This window comes from Anabrus simplex, chromosome 2, assembly GCF_040414725.1.
Source record: "Anabrus simplex isolate iqAnaSimp1 chromosome 2, ASM4041472v1, whole genome shotgun sequence".
Lineage (NCBI taxonomy): Eukaryota > Metazoa > Arthropoda > Insecta > Orthoptera > Tettigoniidae > Anabrus > Anabrus simplex.
Window position 1 is genome coordinate 736,168,012 of NC_090266.1, and position 19,794 is coordinate 736,187,805.

General features: G+C 39.0%; 1 protein-coding gene across 3 annotated transcripts in view; it reads right to left on the reverse strand.

Moving 5' to 3' along the window:
• Positions 1-19,794, reverse strand: part of LOC136864419 (interleukin-1 receptor-associated kinase 4) — a 316,630-nt gene that overhangs the window by 225,905 nt on the left and 70,931 nt on the right. For all 3 annotated transcript variants that reach the window (XM_067141393.2, XM_067141392.2, XM_067141394.2), the window contains one exon: positions 12,472-12,641. In XM_067141393.2, the coding sequence (XP_066997494.1) occupies positions 12,472-12,641 (170 nt within the window). The remainder of the gene's footprint in view (positions 1-12,471; positions 12,642-19,794) is intronic.

The window sequence follows — 19,794 nt, forward strand, 5'->3', positions numbered from 1 at the left end:
TAGAACCCGTTGAAAATTTGCCGGCAATACCTTTTCCACGTATCTTTACCATACGACTATCCATCACGAAAATATTCCTGCCGTCTATAAACCTTAATTTTACAAGTACAATAGATGCGTTATGACTCTGCACTGAGTAGCCATGGCTTTTCTAAGAATTCGAAGGGTCGCATGCTTTGATGCCTTTCTGCAGATTTGAGAAACACACAGGCTTTACCATACGACTATCCATCACGAAAATATTCCTGCCGTCTATAAACCTTAATTTTACAAGTACAATAGATGCGTTATGACTCTGCACTGAGTAGCCATGGCTTTTCTAAGAATTCGAAGGGTCGCATGCTTTGATGCCATTCTGCAGATTTGAGAAACACACAGGCTCTGTACAACCGGTTGTCGCGGCTGGCGATGTGTAGTAAAGAGGCGGTCGTTTATTGTCAACGACTTCTGTGCGCGTGTGAAAAGAAGCAGCGCGGTTACCGTGGTAGTTGCCAGTGGTATCCATTAACTTACTGTTAGGCCGCGAATGCAACAACCCTTGAGTTTTCGCATGAGATTCTGAGAAAAAAGTCTTGGGTTCGGAGAAATACGGTATCACTCCAGAGATTTCTGTGGCAAAACCTCAGCTTTCTTCTTCAAACAGCGTCACCTAACCTAACCGTATATGTAGCCTATCATGAAAACATATTTGAAACGCATGTAGAGAAATAACCTCCTCGCGAAAAATTTACATGTAAATAACCGTAACTAGACGCGAGAAGATATGAAATATCCTCTGAAATCAGTAATGTACTCTGCCATATCTTGAGGTGTATCACATTCTTACTTAATTTCCGTACATAACATTAAAATTAAGATATCGTTTACTTCAGTCTTTATTTTTAACGAGTTAACAACTGCTATCGGTCACGCTATTTACGCATTTGTTATGAAAACATGTTATCCTGTTTCATTTCGAATTTTCTTTAGAGAACAGCAGTCGATGGGTATTACTAATCAACTCCAACATCGCCTTTGAATGTGAACGAGAGAGCTCGCAAATGCACAAAGTGAGAAAACTGTACCGTACCGAAGATGATCGATCTCATTTTGTTGCAAACGTTTCAGTTTTCTTATTCAAACAGCGTCACGTATCATAACTTAACCATACTATACCGTAAAATGGGGTGAATGGGAACGGTTTTATAGTATTTTCTGTCGTCGTTTTCTTAATTTACAAAATTTAATACATTTTTGCATTTGACAGTGTTGATACGGTAAGATAGCTAGTTATGGTACATGAAATGAAAAGATTGGTACAAAGAGTTATTCGATATTGACCGAAAAATTAGTGTTCCCATTCACCCCAAATATGGGGTCAATAGGAACAGATACTTAATTGTCCCGTCTAAAACTATTCTCCTCATACCGGGGTGAAAAGGAACACTGAATACCTTTTTAAAAATTTTATTTGAGAACTTAAAAATGCATAAACATTAAAAAAAATAATACAATAATGTGATTGTCATCCTAAAACATGTTACAAAAGTTACCATTCATGGAAATTTACATTGAATTTCATGAGTCCCCTTCTCAAAAGCTTGGGGTGCTTTACCACACCAACAACACTTGATTTACCAATTTCACAGACATCTTCATGTTCGGGCCACTTAAAAATTTGTCCGCTATGAACTTTAGTTGGCACGTACTTTAGAAACGTTACTGTGAAGCATTCATTGTCAACACTGATGACTGTTCCAATGAAATAGGATTGCTTTGAAGAACTTGGGTGTTTTGATGATGATGTGGATGGAGAAGAAAAATCTACCATAACCCAGTCACCTTCTTCAATTTGTGCTTTCTTCACATACACACCTCGCATTATTTCTTCATCCAGATGTGGTTCACGGTTGCAGTCCTGCCCTAGGTGTGATTTAGAGTTCTGATTCTGGTGTCCTTTGGCTGGGATGCGCAACTTTTTTTTGCTGACATGTTTATCAGTAGGAATTTCACTTTCTTTTGAGATCTCCTTCTGTTCTTGGTCATCATCTGACAGATGTCCTTCTCGGCTATCGTTTTCCAAATCATCAGCCTTCACGCTCTGACCAGGAGGAATGTTTAGCTTTCTCTTTCTAATTCTTACTGTCTCGGGACTGAACCTCATATCATTGAGTACAGAAACAATGCAGTCATCAATGATACCATTGTTTCCTTCAACATCATCCGCTGTTTCTTCTGCTGGTGAACGGGGCAAGCGACTTAGAATACGGTCTCTGTTCAAAGGGATTATTCCAGTTTTCTCAAATCCACTCTTAATGTTTTGACTTCTGGAAGGTTCAATTTCTTTCAATAGTCTCTTCAGAAGGAGGGGAAAAGAATTCTTTGGCACAGAGGCAAAAGACCGGCCTTCTTTTTTTTTCCAGTCAGTCAAAACCTTTCTCCATGCAGACTTCAATGGACGAAAGAAAGCTACGTCTAGTGGCTGAGTCAGATGTGTCGAATTTGGTGGCAGAAACACAAATTCAATCTCATAATTCTCGCACATCTTAATTCCCTCCACGGTGAGATGTGATGATAAATTGTCACCTATGAGGACTTTCTTCCCTGGCAAATGCCGAACATAGGGAATGATGACTTTCAACAACCAATCTTCAAAACATTTGGTGTCGAACCATCCAGAGATGCTTCGATTGTACAGGGCACCTGGAGGACCACCTACACACCATGTATCGTACAGGTGAAGAGACTTGTAGACTGTGTAAACGGGCAACATTTCTCCATCTCCTGTGCAAGCAAACATTATTGATGTAGATGTTTTGCTGTTGTTCATAATCCGTTCTGGATATTTACAGCCTCTCTTTGCAATAATTTTCTTGCGGCCTGGATCTTCCGTCAGATTTGTCTCATCATAATTGATTATATGTGAAGCAGGAACATCCTTAAGAGTTTCTTTCAAGTGGTCATGATAATTAGAGATTTCCTCGGGAGAGACCACAGCACGAGATTTCTTGATGTTTTGACACATTCGTTGAGATAAAACATTTCGGTGACGGTTAAGGAAACTGAGGGCAAAGTCATGACCTGGCATATTGTTTTTGAACCTCTTCACAGTGACTCCCTTTCTATCAAGATAAGCCTTAACAATACATCGGAGATCGTATGCATCAAATGGATAACCCCAGGAAGAACACGTCACCAGCCGATCCACCAAATGCTTTTCAATATCAACACTAAGCACTGTCTGTCCACCTTTTGGCTTCATTTCTATTCTGCCTTCACTTTTTCTACATTTCATGTGTCTGTATAACACTGTTGTAGGAATGTTATACTTCTCTGAGCATTTTCTGTATGATAATCCTCTTTCAAGATATTCTAATGCAGCAGAAATTGTTTCCGGTGGGTGTTTCCTGTGGATTTTGCCCCTCTGATCTCGCTTGTATTGCCTCGGCATCTTTCTTGTTTAACTGGAATACAGATAAAATAAGGGAAAGATTTACTAAACAGTATTTATATGAAGAATGTATTCACAATTAGCCTTGATTTTATATATCATCTATGTGTTCCCATTCACCCCATTTTTCAATGATTTTGTTCACTAATTCTGTATAGTGTTTACGTAAAAAAGTGTGGATTTGTGTCACGGTAAAATTATATTTAACTGTATCACCAAATTGCATAGTTACTTATTCTAGATATTAAAAGCACTTACCTCCACGTGATTTTCTAATCCAGAAGAAGATTTTATGGTCTTAAATAGCTATCAAAAATACAAGGATTACTTATTGTGCACCACTGTTGCCACAAGTGATTGTTGTCCTTTCAGAGCACAGTGAAATGGCGGGAAATAAGTATAGGAAACATTTAGGTGAAAAAAAACCCAATGAACTGCTTTACATACGATGCAAACCGTCCATAAAACAAATTCCCTACTATGTATTCCCTTTCACCCCCATGTTCCTATTCACCCCATTTTACGGTACGTATGATGAAAACACACTTCAAGCTCCAGTAGAGAAATTATACTTTTCTCGCTATACATTTTCATAACAGCCTTTCCGTAATTTAACCAGACGCGACAAAATATGAACTAACCTCTGAAATCAATTAAGCACTCTGGCATATCTCGAGGTGTATCCCATTCTTACTTAATTGCAGTATTTAGCCTCAAAATTAAGCGGTCGTTTAGTCAGCCTTCATTTTTAACGAGTTAATAACCGTTATCAGACACGTTATTTACGCATTTATTACGAAAATATGTTCTCTTTCATTTAGAATTTTCTTTATGGAACAGCTGTCGACGGTTATTACTAATCGACTCCGACATCGCCTTCGAATGTCGACGAGAGAAATCGCTAGTACATATAGCGAGGAAACGATGCCGAAGGTAATCGATGGCATGCAATATCATCGCTGGGGAGCATAAATATCGGTAACGGAAAAAATCGCGCGCGCTTAATCGCTCGTAATAACGGATGTGCCAGTCATAGGGTTCTCGCTGTAACCGAAGGAAGATACACAGTTTAATATAGGAATTTTGAAGGGACAGAAAAACTCGTCGCTATAACGGAGTTCTCGTTATATGCCGTACTCGCTATAGCGGAATTATACTGTGTGTGTGTGTGTGTGTATAATAAATTTTGCTTGGACTATCAATTTCCCATAAGCCCAGATGAAAAGGAAACTCTCAAAATATTTGCAAATATTATACGATTCTGAAAATAACGTAAGATGGTGTTTTGGGCCATCCTATTGCTGTTATATTTAACTGTTGCTTCTTAGCCGGCTACTTTCGTGATGACTGGAAAATCACTAATGTCACTCCAGTTTTTAAAAGTGGAAAGAGGTCTGATGTCAGAACCTATCGGCCAATTTCTAAATCACCAACCCTATCACTCATCTGTGAAAAGATTGTTCTCCAGTGTCTTCTTTCTTTCACCCTTCCTTATATATCGTCCCAGCAGCATGGTTTTCTTCCTGGTAGCTCCAGCCTAACTAATCTGGCTGTTCTTCTCCATCGTGCAACATCTGCTCTTAATGCTGGTTCTCAGCTGGACGTGTGCTACATTGATATTGCAAAGGCTTTTGATACCGTAGACCACGCACTTCTTTTCTATAAACTCTCAGAACTTTTTAATATCCATGGTCGCTTCCTAAATCTCCTGCAGAGCTTCCTCAATACCAGAACTCAGCGTGCAGTTCTTGTTGGGTTCAGTTCAACTCTTGTTATGATATAATCTGGCGTCCCACGGGGCAGTGGCCTAGGTCCCCTTCTTTTTGTCCTATTTGTTATGACAAACTCATTAATACTACGTAGGTGGATCAAAAGGTTAGTTGCACTAACGCGCTGCAGCAGCGTGCTGTGTGTCGCAAACGTGGGCACAGTGGAGAAAGGGACAGACACTGCCCACACGTCTGTTAGGCAGGTCGCTGTGGTGTCTTGTCTAGTATTGTGTGAATAGCGGCCAAATGCAATGGCGCGTCAACTGGACGTTCACTCCAAATGTGAGGTGCGTGCGACAATCCGATTCCTATGGGCCAAAAGGAAGAATTGGACCGACATTCATCATGGAATTAGTGCTGTGTATGGGGAGCAGGCCATTTCCCAGCAAGGTATCGTAAAGTGGTGTCAGCAATTTGAAGCCGGACGCACGGATATCACGGACATCGCGAAGGCAGGCACGCAACGTTCAGGACCCGTGCAAAGGTCAACAATGTGAATGCGATCATTAGACAGAACCGGCGCATTAAACTGAGAGAAATTGCTACCCAGCTGAACATGTCGCATGGCAGTGTGTTCGCCATTCTTCACGAGGGCCTTGGATATCGTAAGCTGTGTTGAAGATGGGTCCCACGTCTTCTCACCGATGAGCACAAGGGACAACGTTTTCAATCCTCCCTAGCATTTTTGCAACACTATGCCGCAGACGGCAAAGGGTTTCCGAGGCAAATCGTCACAGGCGACGAAACGTGGGTCCACCACTTCACCCCCGAAATGAAGCGAACTTCAATGGAATGGGTTCAGCCCTCATCATCACAACGAAAGAAGGCCAAGGTTCAACCTTCAGCCAGTAAGGTTATGGTGACAGTGTTCTTTGACATCGGGGGTTTGCTGCACGTGGAATTCATGCCGAAAGGAACGACGATCAACGTGGTGTCATATTGTCAAACGTTGCATCAGTTGCATAAAGCTATCAAAGAGAAGCGCCGGGGTAAATTGAGCGCCGGTGTGATTTTGTTGCACGATAACGCAACACCTCACAAGGCCCGCCAAACAAGAGAACTGCTGCAGCGTTTCAAGTGGGAGGTCTGGCAACATCCACCCTACAGTCCCAACCAAGCGCCATGTGACTTTCATCTGTTTGGTAAGCTCAAAACGGAGCTCGGTGGTCGACGTTTCCAGACCAATGAGGAGGTGAAGGCCGCTGTCTCCGAGTGGTTGCAGAACGCTGGAGGAAATTTCTATGCATCCAGCATCGACACGTTGGTTGTGCGTTTGCAGAAATGTTTGGAGTCTCTTGGAAACTATGTGGAAAAGTGACGTTACAGTGTATGTCGTTATACTTGTGTTGCTGTTGCATAGGTGGTATAATAAATGGCCATAACTGGGAATGCAACTAATTTTCTGATCTGCCCTCGTATATCCTCTGTTTCATGTGAAATTCTACTTTTTGCAGATGACTGTACAATATTCAAACAAATCGAGTCTTTATCAGACATAAACTGTTTACAGTGCGGGCTTAACTCACTCTCTGATTGGTGCTCCACATGATAGCGTCTTAAGACTAATCCTACCAAGTGTTCCTCTGTTTCGATCACGCTTCGTAAATCCCCTATTCTTAGTAAATACTCCCTCCTCTGTAACCCGTTCTCAACTCTTGTTGTTTGACAGTAAATTGTTATTTGTCCCCCATATACAAAAGATAACCTCACGAGCAATGTCACTTCTCGGTTTGTTGTATAAATTTTCTGACATCACCAATATCCACACCCTCAGAGCCTACTATGTATCTTGCATCCTACTGATTATTGAATTCGCATCTCCCATTTGGTCTACCTCTTCACCCACTAATCTGAATCACATTGAGCGCGTGCAGTCATTCTTCTGTGCTATTGTTAGAGCCTGAGTATCTGATTCGAAACTTGAGCAGTAATCAGATACTGGATAAGTTAAAACTTCACCCGTTATCTAGTGGCAGGAAAGTAGCTGACCATAGATTCCTATATAACACTGTTAATGGTTTATTTCGTTCTGCTGAACCTGCATCCTTCTTTTCCCCACATGTTCCAACTTGCATTAATCCACCCCTTCATATTCCATGGCCTCTCTCTCATTCAAAGAACTTTATTTATCCACACACCAACCCTCCTTAACTCTTTATCTTCTGACAGGAATAGTGCCAATGCACTATGGAAAAGAGACAAACATAGTGCATTGGCACTGCCGGTGGCTACAAGTAGCCTACGCAGTGGCCTCCACGGTATGCACTAGCCAGCGTCTTGGTAGGTGTGCCCAACCTAGCACACGAGGGCGAAACGCTGGCAACCAGGAATGAGTCAGCTGGAAAATTTTAATGTCCAATAACGGACCATTTATATTGGTATTAACACTTCCATGTTTGGCGGGAAATATCGTAACTACTGGCCATACTCTTGTCATAATAACCCATATGTGAACTGTAGCTCTCGATTATTGCAGGCTTCGGTACAATTCCACTGTTGTCTATAAAGTGACCGGATGGTGGGGGGTTATGCATGTTAGTTAGCAAATATATTTATCTCTTATCTTTCCAGCTTATTGCGCACAGGCTTCCCTTCTTCTTCTTCTTCTTCTTCTTCTTCTTCTTCTTCTTCTTGCTAGTTGCTTTACGTCGCACCGACACAGATAGGTCTTTTGGTGACAATGGGACAGGAAAGGGCTAGGAGTGGGAAGCAAGCGGCCGTGGCCTTAATTAAGGTACAGCTCCAGCATTTGCCTGGTGTGAAAATGGGAAACCACGAAAAACCATTTTCAGGGCTGCCAACAGTGGGGTTCGAACCTACTATCTCCCGAATACTGGATACTGGCCGCACTTAAGCGACTGCAGCTATCGAGCTTGGTAGGCTTCCCTTCACTTTGCTAACATCTCCTTTCTTCAGTTTAAAAAATCTTTAGGTCCGAAATTTTTCGGCATGTCCTTCCGGTAATGTCAGACGATGCCACAGCTGTTTACTTTCCATCCATTGCAAATCACTGAAGAGGGCAGGAGAGGAAAAGTAATTGTCCATGATCAATTTATGGCCTAGAACCATCTACTTTCCTTGTTAGCTACAGAACTGTTCCATGCATAGAAATGATGTTCGCTGTGGCATTTTGCTGTTGTATCCTGAGGTAGACCGTCATATCATATGTGTAACCATTTCTATCGCAGAGCTTGTACAGTTTTATACCAAACCGCTCTTTTCTATTTTGTTTTTGTTTTGTTTGTATGTACTGCTTGATGATCGCTCTGCCTTTGAATAGGACTATCACTTCATCAGCTGCTAGGTTTTCTGTTGGGCTGTAAATGGAAGAAAATTTGTCACCGAGGTAATTGAATACGTTTTGTAGTTTCCAAAGTCGATCATAAGTGGGGTCAGTTTGTCAGGTGGGTTTTCATAATTTTTGAAATACAGAATCCTAAGAATGTGGAAAAAGTGGTCACGTTTCATTGTCTTAGAACAGAAAGGAGTGTACTACTGCTCTTGGATAGTTCAGTGTGTCTCTCTGGCAGTGACCCATCTCTACAATTATGGCCAAGAAACAGTAGAGTTCCTGCATCTGAATTTCCAGCTGTTTATGATCTGCACCTAAAGTCTAAAATGTGTAAAGGTTTGTCTCTCCAAGAACTATTCCGAAAAGTTCATCAGTAAATATCAATTTAAAAATTTCTAGTGGAGGCGAGTCTGAATTCAAATGTTCATTCCGTAAGCGAGGTAATCCAGGGGGAGGGCCGATAAACACGTGCACACTTACTTTGTGTCCGGGCAGCCTGTCCCTCCATTGTGTATCACTAGAGGCATGATTTTTTTGCATTAACGATAAACGCGACAAAAAATATTTTGAAGCGATCTTGCGATATCATTATGAATCATATGTTTCTGGTTAAGAAAATACGGATATTGTGCTCGCGAATTAAAGCGATAAGGTCATTTTAAAGCAAAATTCAATTATTTCGCGATAAGCGCGATATTACAGCGAAATGTGTAGTGAATAAAGAACTTGACATTTTGTTCCAAGATTACACATGAAAAGAAAAGGAAGAGCGAAGAAAGATTCATCAACAGGGACGAAATATGTTACCATTAATGTTCTGGAAGATCTCTTTAAGACATGGTATCAAGGAAAAGGGGTTGGCTCCAGGCTTCTTGCCAAACGAAATGTTTGGAATGTTGTTCTTGTGGTGGCTGGTAATGCCACCCCAGCCTGTCTAGTCATGGCAATGTGCAATCCTCGAATCCCTAATGACGTCTACAAGCAGCACAATTGACTGGTGTATTTCGGCTTCGTGGTCAGGTGAAATCAAGAAAGTGACCACAGACAGTAGCGAAGATGGGTCGCTCGACAAGTGTCACGGTGCACAGCAGAGCTAAACAGTTTGGAGTGAAGGTTTGTACGTTTCGGAAAGCAATATTTTAATGTGTAAATTTTTTAATGTTCGCATCGAGTGGGAGAAAAAAGATACTGTCTTAAAACATTGTTTTAAAAATAAGGAACATTCAGAACGTAAATTTAGCACTTGAACAGTGAAACAGCAGGCAACAACAGAACTCTCATTAGATATGCAAAAGAAAGCTAAGAGTGAAAAAAAAAAAGAACATATTCACGAAACAACATCGATGCTGCTCAAAGCCAATATCCCGCTGGAGAAGGTAGATGAACCTGCAGTCCGAAAATGGCTTCAAAAGTATGTACCAGGTATGTACAGTCTATCAATTAAACCTCCACAATCAGCGATCAGTGATAGTAATGAAACCTTTAATGAATAATTTTAGAATTTCATTAAAGCGAAATTAAAGCGATACGGCAATATCTATTTCACGAAATAACGCGAAGATTAGTATCCTTTTCGCGAAATCGTTCAAAAATTAATGCGAAAAAATCATGCCTCTATGTATCACCCACATCACTCTCACTTCCACACAAAACACAGTTCCCAGGTTCTTCTGATTCAGATACAGTTAATACATCTTCATCGGAATTTGAGTCCATCAAAATTTCCCGCACTTCGTCCTGACTGACGGAACGCAACACACTCTCATGTCCAGCCACGTTCACTGCTTTTAAGGAACTAACTGCTTTATTTTTTAGTAGGTAAAGCAGCCGTCAAATTCTTCTACGCATTTTCATAAGCCATAATTCGTGGCACTGCACATTGTAGTGACTCATATATTAGTAACAAACCAAGTAGATCATTTTCATAAGCCAGAATTCATGGCAAAATGAGAGATAAATGACGTGGTTGATATATCGACTGCTTGTCCTTTTGGCGGGGTTTGGCTATGGTTGAAATTACGACCACTCGTCTGATAAAGGTTAAGTACTACAATCATTCGTAGCTGCCATTCCTGCTAGATTATAATTGGCAAAAATTATAAGATGCATAAATGGCTTTTGGATATGAAACATTTTTGTGAACACCCAGGTCAAAGAATATTTTTAAAATTTCCAACAGAGTTATTGCCATCACATACTATATCTGACTAAACATATCTGGACACCTACTCGACAATAACCTAAAAGTGTTCCTTGGGTACAATACTCAGCAATGAACATTAATGTGGGGTTTTAGGCTTTACTACACAGCTCAAACTCTGACGGGGAGACTGTCTATCAAATGTCAGAACATTTCCAGGGGAATGGCAGACCATTCTTCTGCAGTGCAGAAATAAGCAATGGCGGTCAATGGAGTCTGGAAGCGAGGTCAATGTTCTAGCTCATCCCAGAGGTGTTGATACGATTGAGGTTGGTGCTCTGGGCTAAGCAGTCCATTTCTGGAATAATTTCATTGTCCAAAAACCACTTACAAATATACCTGGCTTTATGGCAGGGAGCATTATCAAGCTGAAATACACAGTGATCATCTCCTTATTAGTCTTTTACGGTAGACAACATGCAGCTGGACAAAATATCCTTATACCCTTCTCCCTTTAATGTGCTCAGTAGTATTACGAAAGGACCAAGTCCTTTCCACGAAACACACACCTGAGTTGTCACCCCAACACCACCAATTTTCACCATGGGCACTGTATAGGCTGTCATGTATCGTTTGCCTGGCATGTACCACATGGTACAGCATTATTCATCGCTCCAAATCACGAATCTCCAGGAGCTTAAAGCTCACCAGCAAAATGTGCAGTTTATGGGCGAATGACTGAGCCCTGAACCCCAGCCCTCGTATCCCCCGGTGCACATTCACGGTGCTAGCAGCAAGATTAGTGGAATTAGTGGAATTCTCAGGTAATCATATCATACAATCCCATGTGAATTTTTCTTCGATGCTCGATGGTCCCTGTAGGTCAAAACACATGGCTCACTCCGCTGTGCTTTTTGTGGTTGTGTCTTCCTGTTTCTGCTTCATTATCACATCATGAACAGTCAACTTGGCCCCGGTTGATTGCTTACTGATGTGAAAACCAACAACCATTCCAGGTTCAATGTCACTAAGCTCCGTTGCTCCACCCATTCTGCAGGTATCTTGGAGCAATAAATTACAAACCTTTGGCTGACTTTTATAGTAGCAGTGCTGGTCATAGTGATATCTAGGCTAATGGTTCACATATACAGAGGTGTGTCCAGATACTTTAGATCAAATACTCTGTATGATTCTTCAAGCTTTTGCCCATATTACCTTTTCCAATGGTAATATTACCTGGCTGTTTTCTGCTTTTAAGCAGATTTTCTAACTCAATTACTGGCACAAAACTGAGTTTCATGTCTACCATAGTGAAAGGATATTCAATGCTAACTGAAGGAACTTGACTTTCAAAGTTTGATTTCAGTGACTAGGGGAAGTGTATACTCCAAAATACATAGCAATCAATGTTTCAACAATATTTTTTGATTTACATCGTACTGACACAGATAGGTCTTACGGCAATGATGGGATAGGAAAGGGCTAGGAATAGGAAGGAAGTGGCCGTGGCCTTAATTAAGGTGCAGCCACAACATTTGCTTGGTGTGAAAATGGAAAACCACAGAAAACAGTCTTTAGGGCTGCCAACAGTGGAGTTTGAACCCAACACCTCCCGAATGCAAGCTCACACCTGTATGACCCTAATCACACAGCCAACTCGCTCGGTGCAATTAATGTTATTTTGCCTGTAACTCACGGTAGGTAGGTATCTACCCCTTAGTCCCAATTCTCAAAATGGGGCCAGGGCCTGCAATTCACTATAGGAAAATTAAAATGAATATGGAATTTGCAGGGAGACCTTCAATTAAAAATTCTTCAAGATTAATCCACATTATCATACCTTTCAGTAAATCAACAGCAACATATTCAGCAGCCCTGAATAATTCAGCTTTCAAAAGAAGTTCCAACAAAAGTGACAGATTTGGCCTTTTCCTTCCACTTGTACTCCATTCCTCAAGCAATATTTCCGAGCATGGACGTTTCTGATTTACACCAGCATGTTCTATCATCCTGCATGAGAGAAAGTAATGAAGTTAGCACCATCTACACTACAGAAAGAAAAAAAAAAGTATTGCAATTAAATTGTAATGGAGATGGAAGAACTAAAACCTTGATTGACCACGTACTGACGGAAATTACAAATTATTACTAATTTTTTTTTGCTAGGGGTTTAACATTGCATTAACACAGCGAATGTTTTGAGAATGCAAGTATTGATAAGGGCTAGGATTGAGAAGGTAGCAGCTGTGGCCGTAATTAAGGTACAGCCCCCAGCATTTGCCTGGAGCGAAAATGGGAAACCACAGAAAACTATCTTCAGTGCTTCAATTTAAGATATTACTAAAATTTATTAGGATCAACCTATTCAATACAATAGAATTTACAAAGTTAGGACTTACATCCTATTAAACTAAGATTTGAAGGGACATGTTTCGCCCTTTAAAAGGTCATCATCAGCCTTTTTACACTCATACTCAAAGATAAAAATCAGGATCCTGATTGTCATGGTAAAAAATATAAAATGAGAATATAAGATTACAGTGAAATTATACAATGTGAGAAATTGATATTTCTTAAATAATAATTTACAATTAAAACTTAATTTAAAATGTTTGCAAAGAAAAAGTTGAAGTTGGTATGATATTACACTAGTAATTTTAAAATGATTTTATAAATTAGACAAACTAGGCCTTAACCACATAATAACAAGGTCTGTGGCTAAAGTTGCCGTATCAAAGGTCGAGTGAAATTCAGCTGGAAGCAACTTGATTTACATGTTGAAGAGAAGGTTAATGGAACTTAGTAGCCGCTTGAGATGACATTGAAACTTTCTTGTTGAAAAGTCGTAATATTTAACTGTAGTATGGCGCTATGTAGATTATAAAGTTGTATCCAACTAATCCATTAATCTCGTTATTTACACAGTGGGTTTGCGGTCTCCGTAATTTTGTTGAAGGAGTTATGAAGAGTTCGTAATTGAATGTTGCCGTATAGATCTTTGTTAACTCATATACTGATAGTTAAATGGGAACATTCTTACTTGTTGTTGGCTGTAGTTTTGAATATAGATTGACTATTGAAGGATATATGGTGAAGAATATTCTCGATTTTTGCGGTATGAACTGGTTGTCTGTATGGTCTTGGATCAAATCATAACACTAAAATTATTAATGGACATCTAAAAAAGAAGACAGAAACACGATTATCACTTTCATAGACTTTTAGAAAGCTTATGATTGCATTCACCGACCTTCAGTATTAAAAATATTACAAAATTTTGGATTACATCCTAAATTACTTAAGATGATAATCTTAACGTTGACAAACACTAAATCAAAGGTGAAGTTTAGAGGAGAATTATCCAAAGCATTCATGATCAGAACAGGACTAAGACAAGGTGATGTATTATCACCACTTTTGTTTAATTGTACTCTGGAATACTTGATGAGAGAATGGTATAAGGAGAATAACAAAAATATAAAAATTTGATACACTAAAGATGAAATTAGCCTAAATTGCTTAAGTGATTTGATGAATTTTTGGGTTGGTATATGTGAATTTCACGTTTCTTGGGTTTTATTGGAGAAAGGTTTGTGGTTAATTTTAGTCTGACTTCATTAATGATTTTGTTGATCATATCTAGATTGAACCCGTTGAATCTGGCTATTTCTTTTATGAAATCTAATTCATTTTTTAGATTATTCGGTGAAAGAGGGATTTTTAATGCTCTGTATACTAAACTGTAATAAGTGGCTTGTTTATGGGAATTTGGGTGAAAAGATTCGTTTTTTATAGTTATTGGAGTAAATGAAGGCTTGCAGTAAATTTGGAAATCAAATCTGTCCATAACTCACGTGATTTTGATGTCTAGAAAATTGATTGAATTGTTGTTTTTGTTTTCCGTTGTGAACTTTATATTATCGTCTAAATAATTTAGAAACGGAAAAACACAACGCAATCTAAAAACACTCCTTAAAAATTCAACTTTTCTACTAAATGAACAAGACTACCAAAAATGATCACTATGAATCCGAAATTACCCTCAGCAAGATCATTACCTAAAATACACAAAAAAGACATCGCCATCAGACCAATAATCAATAGCAGAAACAGTGCTACTTATAAAACTTCTCAGTTCCTCCACAAGTTCTTAAAAAAACATTTTAAATTTCACAATGCAAATCCCATCAAAAATTCTATCGAACTTTGCGAAACTTTAAACAAATTCAATTTACAACCAAATCATGTCTTATGTTCCTTTGATATCACGAAAATGTACTCAAATATACCTGTCACGAAACTATCACCATAATAAAAAACAACAATAATTACTTTACTTTCAACAACAAAATTTATAAGCAAGAAGGCTTAGCTATGGGAGACCCAATCTCCGGCATTTTAGCGGACATCTACATGGACAATCTAGAACACAATAAAATAGTAAAAAACATTAACGGACTCATTTTATGGCTCCGTCATGTCGACGACACATTAGTAATTATTGATAAACAACATAACAATAGTGATAACATCCTAACATTTCTAAATGATTTAGACGATAATATAAAGTTCAAAAAGGAAAACGAAAACAGCAATTCAATCAATTTTCTAGACATCAAAATCACGCGAGTTATGAACAAATTTGATTTCCAAATTTACTGCAAGCCTTCATTTACTCCAATAACTATAAAAAACTAATCTTTGCACCCAAATTCCCATAAACAAGCCACTTATTACAGTTTAGTACACAGAGCATTAAAAATCCCTCTTTCACCGAATAATCTAAAAAATGAATCAGATTTCATAAAAGAAATAGCCAGATTCAACGGGTTCAATCTAGATATGATCAACAAAATCATTAATAAAGTCAGACTAAAATTAACCACAAACCTTTCTCCAAAAATACCCAACAAACCAAAATTTGTGAAATTCACATATACCAACTCAAAAATTCATCAAATCACCAATCCTTTAAGAAAACATGAGGTAAAAATCGCTTACACAATGCAGAATACAAATCGAAATTTATTTTTTAATCATAACTCAGTCAATTCAACCAATAATAAATATTCAAGCTCGGGTATATACAGACTCAAATGCTCAGTATGTAATTTTTCTTATGTTGGTCAAACTGGCCGCTGTTTTTCAACTAGATATGCAGAACATTATAATGGCCAAAAACATAAGTTCTCTGCGATGAGTAACCACATGAAAGAAACAGGTCACAAATTTACTACAATAGATCAGGATTTACAAATGTTAAAAAGAATTGACAAAGGTAAGCTCATGACAGAATACGAAAACTTATACATCATCTTAGATCAACAGTTTAACAAAGACAAGAACTTAAATGACGTAATAGATAACAAAAGCCCTCTTTATAAACAGATTTCAATTCTATTACAAAAGCCATTCCTTCTGAATAATAAGTTTTGCAAAATGTTTGGCACCAAATCAGTAAACACGCCCACCAATACAACACACACCACCCCCTTCCCCTCCTCCCACTACCGACAACTTCTCCTCACGCACAGCGAATGGGCCCTCAGCCATGCCTTCTCAAGCTCAACCCCCTCCACCAAGACTTCACAAATACAACACGCGTAGTAAGAGCTCGGCGACTGCCAGTTACTTTAAAACTCTCAACGTAAGCTAACATCTCAACGGTCGAAGGGGTAAGTGTCAACACTCTTCATTTAACTTCCACTATTCAGCCCCTTTAATTCCAATTATGGTTATTCATAAAATTTTCAAATTAACTCTTTAATTACAGAACTCATCATATTATCTTTGGCTAATCACCGAATGATAACGTTCCCTTCCAACTAATACGCTCACCTCAACACGCCCAACAGCAAAGAGCCATACCCATTACAAACTCTTACCACATCAAAGAAGATGGTCTAATGACGCCTACAGAGACTTCAATATACCCTACGGCACCAACATTTCCAAATACTATTATCTCAAAAGGAACCAGGCCATATGAAAATTCTTCAAAATTTATAAGCAAATAAATGAAAATCAATATTTATTAACTTTAAGAACCAACAACCATTACCATTGCTCAACTTTCCATAAGTTTTTAATAATACGCCATCTGACAACTAAATGGAATGTGTTTTCTGATTTTTATCTTTATTGTAATATCTTTTAATATGTCATAAGCCTCAAATAATTATCATGTTTTAGACTAATATTATCACAAATATTGTCAAGTAACAGCATACTACATTTTATATTGTAATAGTTGTTTAACAATCTCCAATACATTTTAAACGACATAGTTTTTTTTTTTTTTTTGCTAGGGGCTTTACGCCGCACCGACACAGATAGGTCTTATGGCGACGATGGGATAGGAATGGCCTAGGAGTTGGAAGGAAGCGGCCGTGGCCTTAATTAAGGTACAGCCCCAGCATTTGCCTGGTGTGAAAATGGGAAACCACGGAAAACCATTTTCAGGGCTGCCGACAGTGGGATTCGAACCCCCTATCTCCCGGATGCAAGCTCACAGCCGCGCGCCTCTACGCGCACGGCCAACTCGCCCGGTGACATAGTTTTTAACAGCACTCATAAATATTTGAAGGGTACAGAGAAAGAACGCACAGAGTCAGGGAAACCACATTTTCAAGGAGAGCATTTTTAAACTTTGAAACGCTTTTATGATTGTAGTTTTGAATATATCACAGTTTAAAACATATTGTTGGGTGTGTGAACTTGTTGGTGATAAGCTTTTAGTAAAACACATCATTATTGGAAGTTCATACAGTACAAAATAATTTTTTTTGTCCACCTCTACATTGACTCTGATCGTTCTTTCTCTGTATCACTAGGTATAGAGATTGTAGATCACTCAAAATACTAGCAATAATTTCTGTTATTATGTTAATGATAGCAGTTATAAACTGAGGATTTAACTACATATATATTATAATTTGAATGTTAAATTTTCCTTGAATGTCCAGTTTTCTTTCTTACTACTGTTTTAGAAGAGACGTCTTCATTTTTGTGTCTGAAATGGAAACAAAAATTAATATTACTTTTTATTATCTGAGAAGTTCCGAGTGATGAAGAAGTGAAGAGTGACGTAAAATTTTATACCTCTAGTAATCGCTGTCCCTCTCCTCTGGGTGGTTCTTCTCAGTTCCGACTACTGGAAGTGTGTCGAAAAAATGTTGTGCTTCCTGTCTGCAGAATTTCTTCAAGGATTGAATGTCTCTGTATTTTGCTGCATTCAAAGGAATACGTTCTTTATATAATATTTCGGGTTCTATGTGCCGTAGGTGATCAGGTTGTTTGTTACTTTGTTTACCTGTTTTATTTACAATGACTGTTGATCTGTGTACACCATTGTACGTGTCCCGATGCTGAATTGTTTGAGTATTTTCAGCTGTAACCACAATCTGCTTTATAGGGCGTGTAGGAACTGCCAACTTCTTGCTGTAGTTCTGTTGTAAGGCATTTTCCCAAGCTTTGAACATTTCCGAAGAACATTCCACGACCCCAAAGGGTGTTGGTTTGACTCTGGCACTAGAAATTGCGTCCCGCCAGTCTCCTGGAGTTTCGGCTGGCGTCTTTTGGTTAATGAGGGCCATATTTCGGTCACACTCCATATATGAATGCCCTCGCACAGGGTAAGTCACTGTAATTTTGTCAAACCTCTTTAACACAACCGTTGTGTAATGCAGAAACCGAATAACTGTAAAATCCTTATTCTGTCCACTACAGGCATCGCAGAAAATGTGTAATTCACGGACTTCAGGGCTTAGAAAGTTTGTAAAAAAATGGTGAAGCATAGATACCACATCATCACTTCCCTTTCTGGCAACTGTTTGATCATAAGTGTAAAAAACAGCTGATCCATTGGAAAGAATGTGTACATTAAAAAGATAAAAAGACAGTTGTCTTTTGTAGTACACATCATTCGTTGTTATATTTGGAACAGGCAAGTTTTTACCAAAGTCTATAGTGATTGCTTCGTATCCTTCAGTCTTCTGTGCATGCTTTCTGGCATTCCGTTTCACACGGTAAAACCAGTCAGCGTTGCTCTTATGAAGCTGCATCTCACTGTGAAGGGTTTTCAATTGTTGATCAAATTCCTTAATTTTCTCTGGGTCTGCAGAGTTACTTTTGGCTTTTTCTATGTTAACTTCTTGTGCCTTTTGAACATCACAGGTGCCACAGGTGTCGGAACGTGGGTACCCGAAGGAAAAGTTGTAATGCGTTACAAAATATTCTCTAAATTTTTCGTATGAAATTTGAATACTAGGGTTACTTTGAAGAAACATTCCCAAAAGCTTTTTGACAGTTAAATCCTCAGGTAGGTATACCTTCTGTGTGTCACTAAGACTGTAGTGTGCTTTATGCCCTTTCAGAGATTTGAAAAATGTGTCCATTGCCTCATATGTTGATTGAGGTAATTTATTCCCCCCTCGATTCTCATGTTTTCCCCTTTGATCCACTGGAGCTCTTCCAGTCCTTGATAATGATGTTTTAATTGTATGAAGCCGACGGGGTGTTACACCAAATATAGACAAAAAGCCCTTAAAACAAACTGGAATCTCAGCAAGTTCTTCATCTCGGGAAATTCGTACCTTGTAAATGTAGGAGAAGCTGTTTAAATGGGCATTCTGTTCATCCTGCCTAGGTCGCCTTTGTTTAACTGCATTTACACTGATCAAACCTGATAAGTAAGCGTTTTGAGAATTTCTATCTCCAAGTGCATTAAAATCCCTAATGAGGGCATCTCGCTCACATTCTGAAACATTTTTAAAACATTCATAACGCTTACAGCCGCAGTCACTGCCTGTTTCATGCGTTGTGTCTCTTAACTTTTTTGATGCACTAAATATACTGCCATATTTACGTTTCTTTTTGGAAGAACCACTTATGTAACTGACATTACACAGTTCACCATCACTTGAGCCTGCACTCATCTCTGCGAACTTTTACAAAACTGTGTATAAACAGATTAATGAACACGGTCTCTAAACAATGACTTTTCACTTCACAACCACCATAACGTCAGAACATGGCGCCACGTGCAGTATGCAAGGGCAGGCTAGGCAATATCCTGACTCTGTGCGTTTCTTCTCTGTTTGAGGTTGACTCTGATCGATACTTCTCTGTGCACAAAATCTTTTCCAGCGCATAACATGGACTA